This window comes from Giraffa tippelskirchi, chromosome 12, assembly GCF_054371585.1.
Source record: "Giraffa tippelskirchi isolate mGirTip1 chromosome 12, T2T-mGirTip1v1.2.pri, whole genome shotgun sequence".
Lineage (NCBI taxonomy): Eukaryota > Metazoa > Chordata > Mammalia > Artiodactyla > Giraffidae > Giraffa > Giraffa tippelskirchi.
In genome coordinates, this window is record NC_137286.1 from 89,595,437 (window position 1) to 89,617,915 (window position 22,479).

The 22,479-nt window shown below is 34.6% G+C and overlaps 1 protein-coding gene across 8 annotated transcripts in view; it reads left to right on the forward strand.

The window, feature by feature from the left end:
* Positions 1-22,479, forward strand: part of RB1 (RB transcriptional corepressor 1) — a 117,641-nt gene that overhangs the window by 33,041 nt on the left and 62,121 nt on the right. For 7 of the 8 annotated variants that reach the window (XR_014070574.1, XM_081547448.1, XM_081547449.1 and 4 more), the window contains 8 exons: positions 3,997-4,035; positions 5,024-5,091; positions 8,046-8,156; positions 10,533-10,675; positions 13,111-13,188; positions 15,490-15,599; positions 16,569-16,646; positions 19,044-19,131. Coding sequence is in view for 7 of the 8 variants with exons in the window: in XM_081547448.1 (XP_081403574.1) it covers positions 3,997-4,035; positions 5,024-5,091; positions 8,046-8,156; positions 10,533-10,675; positions 13,111-13,188; positions 15,490-15,599; positions 16,569-16,646; positions 19,044-19,131 (715 nt within the window). In the remaining variant the exon portion in view is untranslated. The remainder of the gene's footprint in view (positions 1-3,996; positions 4,036-5,023; positions 5,092-8,045; positions 8,157-10,532; positions 10,676-13,110; positions 13,189-15,489; positions 15,600-16,568; positions 16,647-19,043; positions 19,132-22,479) is intronic. The other variant, XM_081547453.1, reaches the window with a different exon arrangement.

Consider the following 22,479-nt stretch of genomic DNA (forward strand, 5'->3'; position numbering starts at 1 on the left):
ATACCAAGGGGACATTTCATGCAAAGATGGGCTCGATAAAGGACAGAAATGGTATGGACCTAACAGAAGTAGAAGATATTAAGAAGAGGTGGCAAGAATACACAGAAGAACTGTACAAAAAAGATTTTCACGACCCAAATAATCACGATGGTGTGATCACTCACCTAGAGCCAGACATCCTGGAATGTGAAGTTAACTTGGCCTTAGGAAGCATCACTAGGAACAAAGCTAGTAGAGGTGATGGAATTCTAGTTGAACTATTTCACATCCTAAAAGATGATGCTGTGAAAGTGGTTCACTCAATATGCCAACAAATTTGGAAAACTCAGCAGTGGCCACAGGACTGGAAAAGGTCAGTTTTCATTCCAATCCCTAGGAAAGGCAATGCCAAAGAATGCTCAAACTACTGTACAATTGCACTCATCTCACACGCTAGCAAGGAGAAGGAAATGGCATCCCACTCCAGTATTCTTGCCTAGAGAATCCTGTGGACAAAGGAGCCTGGTGGGCTGCTGGTCATAGGGTTGCACAGAGTCAGATGCGACTGAGCGACTTCACTTCAACCACTTTGTGTTAGATGCTCGGAATGTGAAATCATATGATACTGTGATCATCGAGAAGTTTACAGTAGATAAATCAATTATAATAAAATTTAATGCAGTAATTGTTTGATGTCCTTTTGTAGAGGGTTGTTTGTAAGAAGCAGAAATTATGTAGTGGGTAACAATACTGTGTATTTTTAAGGTAATAAGAATAATTATGGGGTGAAAAAACTGTAGAAGAAGGCAATGTCTGAGTAGAGTTTAAAGGAAAATTAGAAAATCGCCAAGCAAAATATGTGGAGACTGGGACTGAGCATCCTGGGCAGAGTGATCAGCATGTGTACAAAGCCAAAGCAGTACCATAAAGTACTTTGGATATTGCTAATGGCTAAAAGGTAGGAGGGGATGAGATTGATAGTGAGCTTGAACTTTGCCCAGCAGGTAATGGAGTCATTGACTTTAAGCTAGGAAATGACATAGTTTGATTTGGCCTGTGAAAGATCACTCAGGCCTTTGTTAAAGGGATTTGAAATTTTTATTGACTAGTTATATGAGATAATTTAATGTTTATTGGTCTTGAAGTGAATCAGGATTTTTTTTCTATCTTATATGTACCTTCTTCTGAAGAACTGTTGGGAAAATTAGCTATGATACCAAAAGTGAAAATCACTCAGTTGTATCTGACTCGTGGACATATGGACAAATAAACAGGCCTGTCAAAGCCTGTTTATTTCTGGGTTCACTGTATGTATGTATATAGCCATGTGCTGTAGTGATTAGGATAACTTTTAAAAAGCTAAACAGATCTAGATATGAATATTAATTTTGTCATTTACCGATTTTGTAAGCTAGAGAAAGATACTTAACATCTTTAAACCTCAGTTTCAATCTGTAAGATATAGCTAATAATGCTCTCCTTGCAGAGTAATTGTAAGAATTAAGTAAGACAATATTACTGGTTAGCTCACATCCTAGCAGTGTTCTTGCCCGGAAAATCCCAGGGACGGGGGAGCCTGATGGGCTGCCATCTATGGGGTCGCACAGAGTCGGACACGACTGAAGCGACTTAGCAGCAGCAGCACCTCCTAGCACATGCTGCTGCTGCTGCTAAGTCGCTTCAGTCGTGTCCGACTCTGTGCGACCCCATAGACGGCAGCCCACCAGGCTCCCCCATCCCTGGGATTCTCCAGGCAAGACCACTGGAGTGGGTTGCCATTTCCTTCTCCGTCCTAGCACATACTAAATGCTTAATAAACAGTAACTTTTAAAGCTATTACTAACTACATTAGTGCTGTCACATAGAAATATAAAAATGCAAGTCACATATTTTAAATAGTAGCTGCATGACAAGTATAAACAAGTGAAATGAATTTTAGCATTTTGTTTAACTCATGTATCCCAAAACATCAAATTTTGACATGTATCATTCATCCATAAACTTGTGTACAGGTGTTCATGGCTGCATTATTTGTATTAGCCAAAAAGTGGAAACACCCCAAATATCCATCAGCTGACGAAAGGATAAACAAAATGTGAACTATCCATATGGTTAGGGGGCTTCCCTGGCGGCTCAGATGGTAAAGAATCTGCCTGCAATGCAGGAGACCTGGGTTCTATCCTTGGGCCGGGAAGATCTGGAGAAGGAAACGGCAATCCACTCCAGTATTCCTGCCTGGAGGAGCCTGGCAGGCTACAGTCCTTGGTATTGCAAAGAGTCAGACATGACTGAGCAACTGACATGCATATCCATATGGTAGAATACTATTCAGCCATAAAACGGAATAAAGTACTGATACATGCTACAGTGTGGATGAACCTTGAAAACGTTAAGCTAAGTGAAAGATACCAGATACAAAAGGCCACATACTTATATGATATGATATGTCCAGAACAGGCATATCCATGAGATGGAAGGTACTATTTCAGTGAAGTCTTTTCTCCCAGTGTGTTACCTCTGATTTGCTCCTCAGTGTAGCCTTGGACAGGTACACAGTCACTGAGCTGACAGTGGTTTTTTTCTCTTTAACCATCTTTCCCCCTGTTATTAAGCTAACTGCCTCTGTTAATATCACACTTAATTGTTACCTCATTTATTGCTGATTACTTTCTTGTTTTTGACAACGCTCTGAGTCACAAATTGCTTCACAGTTTAATCCAATTAAATTTGGCTCCCTTTGCAGGAGTAGACTTTGATGTCAGGAGAGTTATTCTTAGCTGTTTCTTTCCCTGGTTCTCCCCTCAGTGATCTAGAATTTAGCTTTTTGCTCTCATAAGATCCATTGGTTTTCTCTTTTATCTGCTTCTACCAAAATCTGCACTGCCTTCAACCGTGCTGTTATTCTTGAGCACCCCCACGCCATTCTGCGTGAAGTTAATTCCCCTAGGAAGAGCTCAAGGCTCTATGTTCTTAAGACCTGCTTCTCCCCTAGGTGCCACTTCTGTGCCACTGGTTAGGAGAGCAAGATGATAGTGGTCTTTTCTCTTGCAGTGATACCTCTGCTTTAAGAGTAGGGTGCTGAGAAGAGACAATAGCCCTAGTCTTCCCAGATCACCTTTCTTGGCTGGAACCTCTGTCCTGTGAGCCAGTTGAGACAAGACAAATCAGCATTTTGATGTGCTGTGTGCCTGGAATAAAACTCTACCCTATGAGTGGGTGCAAAGTGGAGGACAGGAGCCCCAGACCACTCAGCTCTTCTTGCCTGGGCTAGACCTTCTGCAACATAGACCTGTTGGTGATGAGAAACACTGATAGCCTGCTCTCCCCAGAGAGAGTTCCAGGCTGAGAGCTGGAGAGAGAGGAGCCCTGTGTCTTGGCTACACCTGCCAGGCATAGAGCTTCCCTATGCTGGGCTGGAGAGGAGGAAGACATGAGTTTTGCATTGAATTCCTCAGACTCATTGTTCTTATCAAGATTTGTTCGATTTTCTTAAAGCTACATTCCCTTTTTTGTTGTATGCCCTTAGAAAAATTTCCAGAGACTTTAAATGGTTTTTCAGAAATAGTTTTTACCAATTATAGTTATTATTTTAGGGAACAGGTCTGTAAAGATCCTTACTCTACCCACCATTCCAGAAGTCACTGTCCTAAATAAGTAGGTTTCAGTTAAGTAGTCCTTTTCAGTTGTGTTATTTCAGCAAGGCTTTATTAAATAGGCTTTTATGACCTGGTGTGAGATTCTAACCAGATCAAGATTCAATTACAGAATGTATTCCAAGTTACAAATGCACACATGGACTCTAGTCATTTTGTAACTAGATATTACAGGGATTTGTGAAATGTCGTAAATTGGAAACATCAACTTTAACTTTGTTTTATAATGCTGCACTTAAAAAAAGTATCCTTCTTAAAATAAGATGAAGAAAGCATTATAAAATTGACTTCTAAATTATGAAAAAATTTAAAAAGTAACTTTTAAAAAAGTCATGATGTTAACATAATTATTTCTTCCTTTCAGGACATGTGAGCTTATATATTTGACCCAACCCAGCAGTTCGTAAGTACCTCAGAGCATGTTATTTTTCACTTTTTGGGTTTTTTAATATATGAAATAATCCCAAACACATTGATAATTTCAGGGTTGGTTTGATTGCTTATTCCACACTACTTCATAAATTAAGGTCATAGATTTAAGCCCTGTGTAGATTATTTATCTTTTCACAAAGAAAGTGGTGTGAAATACTTGCCTTTTACTATAAGGGAGAACTAATTGGAAACTAAAGGGAGAAGTTGATTCAGAGCAGTTTTTTTTACCAACTCTGAGAAAAATGCTACTTCATTGACAGAATCTTTATTGAGAGTGTATTACAGCCATTTTATCAACTAAGACTCAAAGCATAGTTTTTGTGTAAGAATAAACATGAATGTCTATATTAAAATTTCCAAATAGTCTTTTTAAATGTATAGTACATGTTCCAGCAGTATACCATTGTAAGAGCTCTACAGTTTTTCTTCAGAAACATAATGAGTAATATATGAGATTTTCTACCCCACTGAAGTAATGATACCAAAGACAATTGATACAAAGAGAAATTGTGTATTTATTATTTAACTCAATTAATCTAATTCCATTTGTTAATTCCAACAAGTGAATGATTTAAAGTTTATGAGGGCATAGTGTTAAACTGGTAGAGTCACCCAAACCTCTATATTTTCTGCTTACATAAAATTGACTTTAATTAGAAAACAGCAGAAAATAATCAATTGGAAACCAAGTATGTCATATTATACCATTTCCTGTGCATCTTTTTAGATTACAATAGAAGGCATTCAGTATTTTCTTTAAAAAAGGTATACTACTCTGTGGGAAGATATAAATAACTTGGTAAAAACATGAACTAAATTGAGATAAAATTGAATTCATGTGTAAATTGTGCATTTAAAATGGACTGTATTCTATTATGCAGTTAACTCTAGTCTATAATTGTGAAAAATGGGGGAAAAAAAGGTATATTTGCAAAACTAATTTTTTTTCTGTTTACTAGGATATCTACTGAAATAAATTCTATGTTGGTGCTAAAAGTTTCTTGGATCACATTTTTATTAGCTAAAGGTAAAGTCATTGTTACATGCTAATATTTCAAAAGTAATAACTGATACTTCTTTTGAATAAGCTCAAAATTTTAATTCAGTTCAATGTTGTTCCTCCTTACCTCCAATTCTTGTGATTTTTTTAACTGTTAGCAAATTCATAATTCTGGTACTGGAGGCGACCTTGGAAATGTCTCATTTCACTTCTTTTTCTAATATTTTTTCATTCTTTCCTACTTTCCTATTTTTAAGAATAGTCCAGTTTAGTTCAGTCGGTCAGTCGTGTCCAACTCCTTGCGATCCCACAAACCGCAGCACGCCAGGCCTCCCTGTCCATCACCAACTCCCGGAGTCCACCCAAACTCATGTCCATTGAGTCGGTGATGCCATCCAACCATCTCATCCTCTGTCATCACCTTCTCCTCCTGCCCTCAATCTTTCCCAGCATCAGGGTCTTTTCCAATGAGTCAGCTCTTCGCATCAGGTGACCAAAGTATTGGAGTTTCAGCTTCAACATCAGTCCTTCCAATGAACACCCAGGACTGATCTCCTTTAGGATGGACTGGTTAGATCTCCTTGCAGTCAAAGGGACCCTCAAGAGTCTTCTCCAACACCACAGTTCAAAAGCATCAATTCTTCAATCCTCAGCTTTCTTTGTAGTCCAACTCTCACATCCATATGTGACCACTGGAAAAACATTATTTTTAAGAATAATGTTACCGTTTTTATAAAAATGATGTATACTCATGATAAAGAATTCAATAATGCAGTGAAATGCAAAGAAAAATGGAAAAATTACCCAGAACCCACCTAAAATAATCATCAAAATTATGTGATTGTATGCACAAAATACATCTGGAATGACATTCTGATAAAATAGATGGGTGGATGAGTGCATTCACAAACAGATATAATTTTCTAAAAATAAGATCATATTGTGCTATTTAAAATAAAAATTAATTTTACTTCAATTTTATAGAAGAAAATAAACAGAAATGGAAGGAATTGCTTAAATTTATCTGAATGTTTTATCTCTTAAGCAATATTATTTCCTAAAATATTTCTCTAACATTATGAAAAAGCATTATGAAAACATGAAGAGGTTAGAATCTTTATTTTATATAACTTTGTGTTTTAAGTTAAAGCGATATATATTAATCTGCTCTGAAAAAACAGAATCCTCTCTCTTCATGTCACCTTCCTGTTGCCTACTTACAGCTTTGCTTATTTTTTTTATCATCATTACATTATCCAAGATTATATTTATATTCTGTTCTGTAATTATAGTTATCACACTTGTTTTATCTCATTTGTGTATTTAAATGAATTCTAAGCTTTTTGTCACTCCTATATCATAGCTTCTCCATTTCTCAGTTCCTTATTTTGATCTATCCTTAGCTGTCTAGATTTTACCATGGAGTTTTTCAAGAAATCTTTTTGGTGCCATGTTTTCTATGTTTGGCCTGTTTATGAATCATGTCCATAGCTTTTATACTTGAAGGACAACTTGGTTACACATTCTGTTCTTGTATGGTGTTCTCCCGTCACCTCCCCACCCTCCCCACCTGACACTATTTTCTGGAATTGAACGTTGCTGTTGAGGAATCAGAGACTAGCTTAATTTTTCCCTCATTTTCTTCCTTGAATATTTGAAGAATTCCTTTTTTTAAAAAATTTGAAATTTAATACATTAATAAGAAGTCTCTTGATTTTTATTTTTCTGTATTAGTTTTTCCAAACTGAAGATTCTGCTCTTCATTTCAGAGAAATTTTAGCATGCTACATTTTAAGATATTACTCTGTTACATTTTGAGAACATCCACTATCTTACCTTAGATTGATTTTGTCCTCCCTATTTATTGTCTTCTCTAATGTTATTTTAACCTTTGGTCTTTTTCTTAACTGTTTTTGTTTCAGACTTTTCTTCTGTTTTAAGCTAAACTATGTTTGTAATTCTTACTTGGTCTTGAGTTTTTCTTTACCTTGTCTAGCTCCTTGATTTTTGTAATTCGTGTTCTTTTGAGTTCTCAGTGCAAGGACTCAGGACATTTTCTTCTGATAGATTATCTTCAAGATGGGCTTCTCTACCCAGTTTTCCCCCTTCTTATATTGTGATTCTATTTTTTAATTTTCTTTTTTATTTTCTCTAATATGTTTGCATAACCACTGTGCTTCCCACCCTCTTTCCATCCACCTTGTTGCTAGGACTTTGGGCCTCTCTGACCTGATGTTCTGTTTTCTTTGATGTAGTGTGAATGCATTTCCCTTCACTCACTTTGCACTTTATCTGTGACTTGTTGTGTTCCCCAAAGAGCTATTATATGAAAGCAGGCTTTTTAAAAAAATTATACTTACTTTTAGTCAGAGGATGAGGGAGAAAGTAGGGACCTCATCTGGAATGGTATGAGTCATTGTTCAGAGATTTTTGTTAGAATGACCTGTAAAACAGGAGCTTGTCCTGTTTCTATAACAGGAGTATGTTATGATTTAGATTGTTCCCTAATTCAGCATATTATACTGGAGTCTTTATGTTTGTCAGAGTTGCTGTAGTTGTTTACTTCCTCCATTTTCCCTTCTCTCATCAGTGATACCTATTCCCTCTAAGTAAAAAGAGGGGAAAGATAAGGATGCTCTGAGTCATTATCTCTCAAATTTGGTATTGTTATTAGCACTTAACCAGTACATATTTTTCTTTTCATTTTGTTAGGTATTGAAAGAGAGATTCTTTGATCTGACCTCACTCTACTATTTTTAACTAGAGGTCCTTGATATTCTTTACCTCTATGGCATTTCTTTACAACTTCTAAGTGTATTATAAACAAATTTTTGCACCATACCTATGGATATAGAAAATGATTTTTAACATGCTCCTAGTGATTGTTGAATCATGAGTATATGGACACACTCATGTCCACAATTTTTCCTGACTTAGTATCTCAATCTCTGCCTTAAAATGTGGACCATTTTTGTTTTCAGGACAAGTATTACAAATGGAAGATGATCTGGTGATCTCATTTCAATTAATGCTGTGTGTCCTTGACTATTTTATCAAACTCTCACCTCCTGCATTGCTCAAAGAACCATATAGTGAGTATTTTAATTTATACCCCTCCTACTTCATCATTCAAATTTGTTTATTGACTTCTCCTAGATCCAAAACATAGTTCTAGAGCCAAAAGAATAATAAAAAAGAAATCAGACATAGCCTCTGCTCTTAAGTAGCGTAAGATATGGAAGAAGAGATTAGACAAGTAAGCAAGTTTTTCGATTATATGGTTAAAGTTGTCTGGGTCAAAATACAGCAAATAATGTGGGAGTTTAGGAGATGAGAAAGTTTTCCCAGCTGAGAAAGACCGAGGAAGACCCATTTTGAAGTGGTGGCATTTGAGTTGAGTGTTGAGTAGTAGTTAGGGTTTGAGGGTTGTGGTAAGTTCAGGGAGGGCATGCCCAGTAAAGAGAAAATCAGTAGGCAAGGAACATATATGAACTGAAGTGTATGGGAAAGGGTGGCCCATCCTACGGGAACAGACTAACTGCATTTTTTGTTGGATGCTGTGATGATTATGTGATTGGTTTTTGGTTTTTGGCATGTGAACTGTAATTGATCCGCTTCAGAGGGTAATGAGATGGAAAGTGTACTTAAATAATAACTATTACTGAAATAATCAGATAGCAGTAAGCAAAGATAAGTATACTCCTCTTAGAATGAAATTGCTTCTTTTGGTGGCATATAGAGTAGGATTTAAAAAAACACTTGTTATACTATAGAAAAATGTAAACTTAACTTAAGCTTAACTGATTCCTTGCTTCTAAAATGATAAAAGTATTAATAATACTAAAAATAATAGAGGACAGATCAAAACATGTAAGTCTCAAAGTATTGTCGAAGTGATTGAAAAGCTGAAGCCTAATTAATCTTCATGAACAATAACTTCATGGAAAAATGAAGTCTGGAGCAGAATTTTGAAAATGTGTTGAACATGATTTGACAGAAAAGGCAGGTCATTTAGCAGAAACCACATGCAAAACGAAAAAAATACAAAACAATATATTCAAAAACTTCCTGAATCTTTAAAAATTTCCTTTATATGCCTTTTCTTCACTTTAAAAATATGTTATAACTGTAATAAGTTGATGAAGAATGTAATTTTAGGTTGACAGCTTTTGTGCTTTTGGATAATTCAGATGTTCATTTAATTCTCCAAGTGCCATGTTAAAGGAGAAACCAGGATGAAGTATCGAATTGACGTCTATAGCAAACTCTTAATTAGCTTTTTATTAAGAAGAATTTCTGTGAACATAATTAAGTCATATTATAAGCCCCCATGTATTTATCACCCGCCCTCAGCATATAACTTTTGATCAACTCATAGTCCTATCTACTGCTCGGTTCTACCAGCAATATTATTTTGAAGCACATTTTTGCATACCATGTCATCTTTATAAATTTCAATATATATCTCTGAAAGATAAAGTCTTTTTAAAAAGCATAGTGACAATACCATTCTCACACCCAAAAACCAGTTAATACAGTGATTCCTTAATTCCACCAAATATCTAGTAGATGTCCATGTTTTCAGTTGTTTTATAAAAGTAATTAAAAATGTTTATAGGTTGACTAAATCAGAATCTAAATAACATCTATACTTTGTGATTGATTGATATGACTTTAAGACTTAAAATATTCCTTCTCCATCTATCTTTCTCTTTTTTTTCTTGTAATTTATTTATTAAATAATCAGGTGGTCTTTTCTGTTGACTTTTCCATGGTTTAATTTTTACTGATTGCATCCTATGGTATAGTCTAACATGTTCCTCTATTCTCTCAGTTTCTTGTTGGGCCTAGAGGCAGTTAATATTTTTTATACTTAGTCATCTGTAATCTCTTTAATAGCTCAATCCACATTCAGTTTGAATTGAAAATGCTCAAAATAATCCAGGGGATTTTTTTTCTAAAATCACAATTTAGTGTCACATTATTCTATTTATATGCTTATTTTTTTATATCATCATAATTTGTATGGTATTTGCTAAAATTTTAAAAACTTATTTTTATACTTTACCTTGAAAGTGAATCCATAAATAATACTTAACATTTTTAAGACTCTTTCAAGATAGGAAACATTTTCCCCCTTGCCGACTGAGTAGAATACACGTAAAATTAGTCTCTAAGTTGGCTATTTCCTTTGCCGTTTTTATATTTGTCTATGGAGTTTTAGGTTTCTTTTTGGGCCAGCGGGGGGCAGAAGAGAATAGGGATAGCAAAAACTATCACCAGTATATAATTGACAGTAGATATTCAGTAAATAGATGAAGCTGTTAGCTTTTTCATGAAGCCTAATAAGTAAAAGTAGCAGAATGTTACCAAGATTATTTCCGACCTTCCAAGTTATAATTAGAATACTTCATTATTTTATACAATGGAATGTGCAATTGTTCTTATCTAATTTACCATTTTTACAGAAACAGCTGTAATACCTATTAATGGTTCACCTCGAACACCAAGGCGAGGTCAGAACAGGAGTGCACGGATAGCAAAACAACTAGAAAATGATACAAGAATTATTGAAGTTCTCTGTAAAGAACATGAATGTAATATAGATGAGGTAATTTAACTTCATGATTTCTTTAAAATAGTTACAGTAGATTTAGATATAAGTTCTTCCTAACAATATATAATTCTTTCATGATGAGCTTGCTTTTTTGTAATTAGCACCAACTCTTTTGCAGTAGCAAAATATTTAGAAAAAGTTTAATTTTCATATTCAGTTACTTTGATTTTAAAGAGAATAACTCCCTCATTCTGGAATCACTGAAATATACATGATTAAGGCAGTAGTTTTCAAATATATTTGTTCTTTGATTCTTCTGTGGTTATTGATACTCCTAATGTTTTAAAGTAAGCTGCTAAGAAAACCCTATTGTTTTGATTTTACTTATCAGTGATACCAAGATTAAATTTCTGCTTGTTGTTTAGTCGCTAAGTTGTATCCAACTCTTTGCAACCCTGTGGACTGTAGCCCACTAGGCTCCTCTGTCCATGGGATTCTCCAGGCAAGAATACTGGAATGGGTTGCCATTCCTGTCTCCAGGGGATCTTCCCAACTTAGGGGTCGAACCTGCATCTCCTGGACTGGCAGGCAGGTTTTTATTGCTAGCCACCAGGGAAGCCCAAATTTCTGTTCAGTCTTGTATAATTACTCTAAGTATCACACCAGATGTTCGTGACTGGTAGAGGATACATTGAACACCCAGGAATTGCTTATCTTGTTAATAAAATCTGGAATGTTAGAACTGGAAGGAATCTTAGACTTAATGTACTCGGCCTGCTTTTACTAATGAGTAGACAAGCTTCTAGAGACTGATAGCTGATTACTAACAAAGTCTGTGCTTTGGAACATCTGCTACCAGTGCTTCTTTCACTGTGCCATGCTCTTTCTCTCACAGATTGTTATATTGTCCACAATTCACTGTATGAAATGTTGCATCTTTGAAATTTCTCTGTGAACTCTAGGAAGGAATGGGGGTATGATATCAAAATCTAGTTTAATAAGTATTGGAGTGATTTATCAAGTCTGAATTTTGGCACTATGAGTTTTGTTAATTTCATCAAATATATAAATATAGACATGTAGATGTATCAACTTTACACATATACTGTTTTACTTCTCTAGAATGACATATTATCTTCACTAATAAGGTGACAAATGTAGTTGAATTTTTTTCTTTTTAACTCCAGTCTGCTGCTTAGTCCTTCAAAATAAAGAATGTAAATAAAGGCAGCTTTCTAATTCCTGGTGGTTAAATCTCTGGATTTCAGAACTACTTATATAATTGACTGCCAAAAATCAGGAATAAATCATGTTTTTCCTTTTTATTTTAAATAATTCTTTCATAATTTACAATGTAACAGTTACGTATAAAGTGTAGGTGATTAATAGCTTTGGTAATTTATATTAGTTAATTTGATACTTTATATATTTAAATATATTATTTGCATATAGCATTTATAATTATATAACTGTTGGTTAGTTATATTTATGGTCATATCATTATTGGTTAGTCATACTAATTGGTTAAATAGAACTACCCATCTTATAATTATTCCAGTTAAGTGGGAATTAATTAGAAAACAATAGTATTAATAAGTATTATAGAAGCTTAATTCTTATAGCTTATTTGTGAAGTGGAAGATAGAAACTTATTAATAGGCATATATTGAATTATTTCTACCTTAACAAATGTAGACTCCTAAGTTGGAAAAGGAAGTTATATGAAGAAAAGTAAGTTGCTCACAATTCTGTGACAGTTTGTCAGTATAGAATAGTCAGAGATACAATTCCAGGTTTTCCAAATATAGTCTTTATCATCCATGTTAAGTGTAGGATGGGGGGGAGTTGTATGAAACTGCGTAAGTCCCAAAGCATTTTCATTCAGTTTTGAAGAGAATTGTTAGGTATATGTATGTGAAATTTTTTTCTTATAAAAGCAGGTCCTTTTCCTAAATTTGTGCTAAAATAATTAACTCAATATACATTAAATTTGATATGTGTATGAAATGACCCAAAAATACTCTTTGGGGAGAAATCAGAGGCAGTGTAGAGAATTTAAAAGAGCCTTGGCTTTGATGCTAGGCAGATTGGGTTTCAATTCCAGCTCTGTCACTTCCTAGCTATGTAACTTTGGTCAAGTTGCTTAATTTTTTTGAGCCTCCGATATTTTCACCACTTGTTCAATATGGGATTTTGAAATTGGTTTCAATGGATTTTCTTCTTGTAAATCCCGTTTCATTAACAACTCCCCCCTGCACCTCCATTTTAGGACCTGAAATCTGCCTCACATAAATTAAAAAGTGACTAATTGTATTAATTATAAATAAACATCACACTGAGTTGAATGTAACTTATTGATCAAAATGTCAGTTCACTCATTCTAGTATTAATAGTGACAGTCAAAAAACCAGTCAAAACCAGTCAAAAAACAGTTAAAAAGCCAGTTTTTAAAAATTTTAATAGTCGTGTTGTAACTTTATCTTTTTCAGGTGAAAAATGTTTATTTCAAAAATTTTATACCTTTTATGAATTCTCTTGGAATTGTAGCTTCTAATGGACTTCCAGAGGTAATCTGAAAGAAAACATAATAAAAAGTTAATATGTTTTGGGACTTTGGGGAGGGAAGAAGAGTTGTCTAAATTTTGTAAGGTTACTTTACAGTATATTAAATATTTTTCACTCAAGGAAAGAACCGAAGTAGAATTGTGGTGAATCAATTTTATATAGTAACAGAAAAACCCTTTTTAATATATGCTCAAATGTATATATAAACAGTATTTTAACATTTGCACTAGAAATTGATTTGTACTGAAATTTTTCAAAAATCAAAATGTAGGCTTTTGAACTTCTAAATGCCTTAAATATTTAAACAAAATTTCTGCAATCTGATTTGATTCTGATTTGCTTTATTATGCTTCTTTAGGCATAGAAGCCTTGATTAATGCCATCAACATTATTGGCATTACTGAATTTTGGAGCATCCTTTTGAGTATTTTTTTTTCTTGGCTGTACCGTGCGACTTGCAGGATCTCATTTCCTCAACCAGGGATCAGATCTGGGCCCCAGTGGTGAAAGCACCCAGTCTTAACTACTGGACTGCCAGGGAATTTCCTCTTTTGGCTACTTAATTGGAAATAGCTTTGATTGAAATGACTGTGATTATATTGTAGAAATGTTTTAACTTAGTGGTGTGCCATCCATCTATTTCTTTTCACATTTTGCCTCAAATGTCTTGCTCTTCAGTGAGAACGGAACAGCTGAGAGCTTTCTGTGGTAACTTGTGGAGAAAAGGATGCTTAAATGATGAAGAGCAGGTTCTCAATGGTGAAGCAGTGTTTTAGACACACCTAATATCAGTTACCAAGACCAAAAGACATGAAATCAGAGAGCTAGATTGCTGATTCTATGACCTGAGTTGGTAGCTAGTCCTTGAATTAACTAACTTATTTATTCAGCAGTTACTCAGTGAGTGATTAACATGCGCCAGGCATCGTGCTACGTGTCGTCAGTGTAGAGATTTAACTCACAGTCATTGTCCTTATGGTGCTAGTGGAAGAGATAGACATACATAGGACATGACTAATAGGAGTCTCCAAGAGTTTAATAGATGTGTACACAGGGTGTGGTGACATCTCAGAGGAGGGCTACCTAATTCAAATCGGGCCAGGTAGATTTTGCACAAAATTCTTTGGAGGTGATGTGATTTCTGAGCAGAGTAAGATTTATGAGAAGTGGCATTTCCAGGAGCTGGAAATTATAGATTCAAGGGCACAATGATATGTGCTAGTATCGTCTGTTCACTGAACTCCAACTAACTCCTTAAGGTTGGGACACAGAGCAGGGGGTGGTAAGACATGGTACTAAAGAAGCAAGAAGGGGCCGGATGGTGTATTACTGAGTCCTGTTACCAACTTATCAACTGTTAGCAATATATCAAAAAATACAGTATTTACAACTCGAAAGAATCTTAGACATTCGTAATGTTTTTCCCTTTGAAAGGATTACAAGGTTAGAAAATTCAAGATAAATGTTACATTATATAGCACTAATAGCTACTAGTCAATAACCTGTTGATATTTAGTGCCTCACTGAGACAGGTCAGGAACAATGATTAAACAAATAGGAATGTCTGCTTTGCCTAAAAAACTTATGCAGGCAAGCACAAAGTTTACATTTAAATGAGTTTCTTCCTACTACTCCTTTTAGAATGCAATTTTAGCACTTGCAGGTTAGAAAGTCACAGGAGAAGGCATGTTAAATAATTGTCTATCAGGCATTGGTTTTTATATTATGATTGGAAAATTGTGAACCCAGAACTGATAAAAGAATTATTTATTCTAGCATTTGGAAAAGTGTCTGAGATTGGAAATAAATTGTGCAAGTATGTAGTTAGGCTAATTAATTGAGGTTATATGCCCAAGATATGTTACTAAAGAAAGCATGAGTAAACCAAAGGATTTAGAAAAGATAGGCAAGATTTGTTAGTGTTTGAAAAATTATTTTATATTGATAAGTGGAGTAGAAGATTAAAAGTGAAAGATGTACAGAATGGAGGATCTTGGCAATTAAGTGTTTATATATCTATTTTTATCTACATTTCCATCTCAGTATTGTTTTGTAGCATTGGTGATTCTTGTCTAGATAAAGTGTGGGATATATCCATAAAACAAGATTTAAAATTAGAGATGAAAAAAGTGTGCAATTTTTGCACTAAAATACTTCACTTTTAGATATATGCCTTTATTTATATTGCATGTGAAGTCTGTGTAATGTAGAATTAGGTGATATTGTACAAAAATTGTTTAAATCTGTATACTGAGGTATAATGGCATGAAAAGGATAATCATCAATATTTTTTGGTTTTTGAGGTGGAAAATCTCTCTAAACAATATGAAGAAATTTACCTTAAAAACAAAGACCTAGATGCACGATTATTTCTGGATCATGATAAAACTCTTCAGGCTGATCCTACAGACAGGTATTACACATGATATATTATTATTTGTTGATATGCTGGTTCATTTTTTAAAAACTTAATAATACCAAAGTATATTCTCTTGAATTGTTGTATAGAATCCTAAAATAAGAATGATTAAGATAACTACAGACAAACCTATGAGATATTATGGGTTCCATTCTACATCATTGCAATAAAGCAAATACCATAATAAAGCAAGTCACACAAATATTTTTAGTTTCCTAGTGCATGTAAAAGTTACACTTACATTGTACTGTAGTCTGTTAAATGTGCAATAGCATTATATCCAAAAAAATGATGTACATACCTTAATTTAAGAACACCTTATTGCTAAAAATGGTAACTATCATCTGACAATACAGGATTACAAGCCTTCAATATGTTAAAAAACAGATTCTGCGAATCACAGTAAAGCAAATTGCAGTAAAATGAGGTATACTTGTACAAAAATTTTGAATGATTGTATGATTAATTTTATGTCATTAAGCATGAAATCGTTTAATATTAGCTAAAATACATATATGTATATATAATTTGGAAATTAAACACAAGTAAAATGTTTCTCATTTTATTTAAGCCAAAGTAAAGTTTTTGGAAGGCATAATGATTGAAAAACTTGAGCTTTGATGTTTTTAAATACTGAACAACTTGGCTAGTAATATCATCAACATCTAACATTCTAGAGAAAACAAGCATCTAACTTTCACTTTCAGAAAAATTGTTAATGATTGCACACCTGTTTGTCCATAAACCTAGTGGAAAGAAACCTAACTTAAAAATGATGATGAAAAAACGAAATTTTATTTATGTAAACAGCTTTTGGATCATCCATTTCCTTTAACTTCTATTATTTACTTAACCATTTTGTATGATGTCATGAGGCAACAGAAGGTATTATACTGCTTTTTTGACTCATAAAGCCCAAGTTGTAAATTTTCAGTCTGAATTACTTTGCTTATCACTATTTAGTTTGGAAATGCAAAGAACACCACGAAAAAGTAACCCCGATGAAGAGGTGAATATGATTCTTCCACAGACTCCAGTTAGGTATGACTTTTCTTACTTTTGATTTTCATTATAATTATTTAATCAGTGCTTTATAGTGCTTCAGGTTTAATCATTTATGAGGAAAAGACATTAAAAACAGTTCTAGTCCTTCTGGGTTATATACAGAGCAAATGATAACACTTTTCTCTTTTTTATTTACTAAAGTGGAACACATTCTCATTCTAGGTTATACTCCTTAAGGGCAGACAGACCTATGTCTAATAATCATATTGTTGGCAATTAGTAGCACATCTGGCACACAAAGAGCACTCAATATATACCTGTTACACGTATATACAAATATATAATGAAGATACCTTTCTCTCTGAAATTATTATTATTTTTCACAGCATCCTGTTCTTCCCTTCATAGTGTGTATCACAATTTATAATTATGAATTCATCTGTGTATTTACTTGTTTCTGTCAATCCCATAATAGCCTTTAAGTTTATATTGCAATGGACCGTGCCTTTTTTGTTCACCATTAAATTAAATAGTTAGGACCTAAGATAATACTTGATACATAATTACCAATCATTAATTTTTTCAAATGACTACATAGATGTATAAAAATGCATTCTTGTTTGAATACAGTAATAGACTTAGATTTGGCACAGAAGGGATCTTATGAAGTGATGTTTGAACTGAATTTTGAAACTTGTAAGTTTGTGTCACAGAAGACCAACAGCATGTGCAGAGGAATGGACATATGAAACAGCAGATGTGTCAGGGGAACTGTAAGCAACTTTGTGCTGACGGACTAAATGGGAAGGTGAAATGGCAGAAGAGGAGGGTGGGTCCTAGATCATGAAGGGCCTTATTATTATTCCATACTCAGAAGTTTGGACTCAGTTTATGCAGGATATAGTCTGGTGCTATACATGGATTAAGCAGGGGTAGGATAAAATCAGACTTGGTTTTTGAAAATTTACATGATAGTCACTTGTGAAGAGAGGGACTGAGGAGGGTGTGCTGAGAAATAGAGACCTATCAATCTGTCACCATGGTTCTTAACCATGGATGCAAATTAGATAACCTGAGGAGCTTTTTTTCCCCCAAAGTACATATGCCTTACCCCTACTGCCATAGACATAGTGAGTCAAAATCTCTGTCAAAATCCTGCATTGCAGTAATTCACTTGAGAGATGCTGAAGATCTAAACCAGAAGATAGGTAGTGGGAATGAAAGAGCAAGAACAGATTTGGTAAATAGTTGATGAATTCAGATTTAGAATATTATTCTTAAGGAATTTATGGGATATGAAGAAGATAATGTAATAAGTAGTAGGATATAGGGATCTTACATAGTAGATTTGGGAATCATCAGGGAGAGTTAAAACCAGAAAATCAGGTGAGGTTTTCTGACGTGAGGGTTATAATAGCAAGGATGGATGACTAAGGACTGAACCCTAAGAGTGCTAGAGTTTAAGGACTAGATAGAAGTTAGATTAAAAAGAATGAGAGGTGTGACTGGGGAGGCCAGAGAGTAGAGCCAAAGAAGCCGAGGGAGGGAGGGAGTTTCAGAAAAAAGAAAGTGTTTAAGAGTGTGAGATGTCTCAAGAAAATCAAGTACCAGACCGAATAAGAAAGATCTTTTGGTTTTAGCAGTTGGTCACTTATGATTTTAGTCATTGTGGCTTAAGGAATTAGTACATGTACATGTCATAGAAGCGTTATATTTAAAAGTCGAGGAATTGTAGCTATCAGTTTTGAGAGGCTTGACTGAGAACCAAACGTGGATTATTAAATAACATTTAAGGAACCTTTTGGCCATAAACATTCTACAGGTTTTTGCATCTTTAAACAGTGCATACAGAGTAGCAATGTACTTCTACTCCAAAATTGGATTATTAATGTTTACCATGTACCCCCCAATACACACAAAATTATAAGAGATTGACCTACATTTACATTTTAGTAATGATGACTTCTAAAATCATGTATGCCTTCATCTTGAAGATCTCTGTAAAAGAGAGTCACTTGGTTCTTCACTTGAATTATTAAATATCTTAGTCTTTATTTGACCAGATTTAATATTTAATTATAATAATGTTGCTTAAAATATTACCATTTTGATGCCATTTTGTCCTTAAAATAATGTCATTACTTTTATTAATTGTTTTATTGAGATATAGTTTTATTAGTAAATAAGCATATCTGTTTTTTAATTATAAACTTAGTGATTATGAACATCTCAATTCTTAAAGATCTAACTAAAATGTTAATTCCTTATAAACAACAGTACACTAAGGGATTTGTAAAGTCATATTTCAGAGAACTTCTTAAAGATTAATAGGAGACAATGAGGTTGAAGATAAGTGTAACTTATGGCATAGATACACGTCATTTGTTCTTTTTGTTACTCCATTTCTTAACATTTCTTCATATTTTTTTCTAGGACTGTTATGAATACTATCCAACAATTAATGATGATCTTAAATTCAGCAAGTGATCAACCATCAGAAAATCTGATTTCCTATTTTAATGTAAGACATATGTGAAACACTTTATTATGATATCTTGGCAAACAAATTTGAAATTAGAAGTTAAAATACTGTTTTTTTAAACACCCATTTCCGAATAAGTTGTCTGTTATCTTATTTCTTGCTTTTCTTTTTAACTCTCCAAATTAGATATTAGTAGTAGTACTGTTTTATTTGGACAATGTTATTTTCAGATTTTCTCATGTGTAATGTTTGTCTTGCTCACCATTCTTTCTTGCAGCTTAGACCTCCCTTCCATTATTATTTTCTTCTTTCTTCAGCTACATCTTTTTTTATAATTGGAGGATAATTGCTTTACAATGTTGTGTTGATTTTTGCTGAACAACAATGTGAGTCAGTCATAACTATATGTATATTGCCTCCCTCTTGAGCCTCCACGCCCCGATACATCTTTTAATAATTCCTTTAGTGAGGGTTAGTTTGATATGAGTTTACAAGCTTTTTGTTTTATTTCTTGTCTTAAAATATCTTTATTCTTATTTTTTGTGAGGCGGTTTACCTAGATCTTCTATTTTAGGTTAACCTTTACTTTCCCTTAGTAGTTTGAAGGTATTACCTTACTACTTCCTGACTCTCATTGTTGCTAGTAAGAAGTTTTCTGTCAATTCAGCTGTTGTTTCTTTATAGTTAATCTGTCTTTTCCCTCTGCTGTTAAGATACTTTCTTTGAATGTGACATTAGATAGGATTTAATATTTGTCATATCTCTGCAGTCTTTTTTATTTAGCCCATTTTCATTTATTTTTATTGTATGGCCCTGTGTGCATTACAGTATATACTCCTGATAGACCCTAAATTTGATATCTGAAAGGCACCTGCTACTCTCCCCCCCCTTAAAAAAAGGGAGCGAGAAAGAAAGAGAATGAAAACTAGTGTCTGTATTCCATGCTTGTTCCTTTTCTCCTATAAAATTATATGAGGCTTGGGACCCACTGAAATGCTCATCTGTGGAAGCTGGATGAGGCTTGAAGAGTTATTAAAGTTTGGCTTATCCAGTAACTGTGTGCTTTGTTTGGTTAACATTCTATTTAATATCATAAGCTGCCCATGGTTTTGTTGTTGTTTTTGTTGTCTTCTTGCTTGTATTCCCCCCAGGGATTAACACAGTATTTTTCTGTCATCGTATTCATAACTGTGTTGGCTCAGAACTGATTTTCTTTGTCCAATTTGCATAACGTTGTTTTTATTTCTGGGTAATTTGTAGCACAGGAATATTTCCCAAACATAGGTACTCAGTTACTTAGAACTTTTAGAAGGGATAATGATATGAGTAAGAAGAATCATAATCTCTGTTTCCTTAAATATTGATTTTAGTATTTCCTCCAACGTTTGGGGTATGTAGGACCTCTTTTTTATTTTAAACAATTTCTGTTGAACAGAAAATTCTGCCTCAGAGATATTTTCCAGAACTCAGTCTAAAGTTTAACATTAAATGGAGTGCAACAGTTTGACTGCAAAGTTTTGCATACACTGCAAATTGCCTGTCTCAGAGAGGGCATATCTTGAAAATCATGAAGTTGTTCTCTAAATTTGTTTCTTGGTTTCTTTATTTTAAAAATCAATGCCATCTTTCCTTCCTTGTGTAAGTAAAATATTAGAAGCTATAGATATTTTTTTCTTCCAGTTTTATTGAGATCTGATTGACATACTGCTCTGTATAAGTTTATGCATACAGCATAGTGATTTGACTTACATACATCATGAAATGATGACCTCAGTAAGTTTAGTTAACATCCATCATCTCATTTGTATACAAAATAAAAGAAACAGAAGAAAATTCTTTTCCTTGTAATGAGAACTCTTCGGATTTACTCTTTCAACAACTTTCATGTATAACATATAGCAGTGTTAATTATGTTTATTATATTATGCATTACATCCCTAGTGCTTATTTATCTTATAACTGGAAGTTTGTACCTTTTGACTGCCTTCATCCCATTCCCCTTCCCGCCACCCCCTGCCTCTAGTAACTACAAATTTGATCTTTTTTCTATGAGTTTGTTTGTCTTTGAAGTATAATTGACCTATAAGACTTGGTTAGTTTCTGGTGCACAGTATAGTGATTCAGTATTTCTGTACATCTCAAAATGATCACCACAGTAAATCTAGTTACCTTTTGTCTCCATACAAAGATATTACATAATTATTGGCTGTATACCCCACACTGTACATTTCATACCCATGACTCGTGTATTTTGTAACTTGAAGTTTGTACCCCTTAATCTTCCTCACCTATTTCTCTCTTTACCCACCCCCTCCCTTCTGTTTGTTCTCTATATCTGTGATTGTTTCTGTTATGTTTGTTCATTTGTTTTGTTTTTTAGATTTCATATATAAGTGAAATCATAATATTTGCTTTCTTTGTCTGATCTACTTCGTTTAGCATAATACTCTCTAGATCCATACTTGTTGTCACAAATGGCAAGATTTCTTTTTTCTTTATGGCCAAATAATATCCCCTCATAGGGAATGGGTCTTCCCTCATAGCTCAGTTGGTAAAGAATCTGCCTGCAATACAGGAGACCCGGGTTTGATCCCTGGGTCGGGAAGATCCGCTGGAGAGGGACGTGGCAACCCACTCCAGTATTCTTGCCTGGAGAATCCCATGGACAGAAGAACCTGGCAGGCTACAGTCCATGGGGTTGCAAGAGTTGGACATGAGTTAGTGATTAAACCACCACCAAATAATATTCCATTGTATGTGTGTGTGTGTGTATATATATATATATATACACACTTATATGTGCTGTGCTATGCTTAGTTGCTCAGTCATGTCTGACTCTTTGTGACCCCATGGACTGTAGCCCGCCAGACTCCTCTGTCCAAGGGGATTCTCCAGCAGGCGGATTCTTTACCATCTGAGCCACCAGGGAAGCCCAAGAATACTGAAGTAGGTAGCCTATCCCTTCTCCAGGGGATCTTCCCCTTCCAAGAATTAAAGCAGGGTCTTTTATATTACAGGTGGATTCTTTTACCAGCTGAGCTACCAGGGAAGCCCATACATCTGTATCAGTTCAGTTCAGTCACTCAGTTGTGTCTGACTCTTTGTGACCCTACGGACTACAGCACGCCAATTCCCGGAGGTTACTCAAACTCATGTCCATCAAGTCATTGACGCCATCCAACCATCTTATCCTCTGTTGCCCCCTTCTCCTGCCTTCAATCTTCCCCAGCATCAGGGTCTTTTCCAACAAGTCACTTCTTTGCATCAGGTGGCCAAAGTATTGGAGTTTCAGCTTCAGCATCAGTCCTTCCAATGAATATTCAGGACTGATTTCCTTTAGGATGGACTGTTTGGATCTCCTTGCAGTCCAAGGGACTCTCAGGAGTC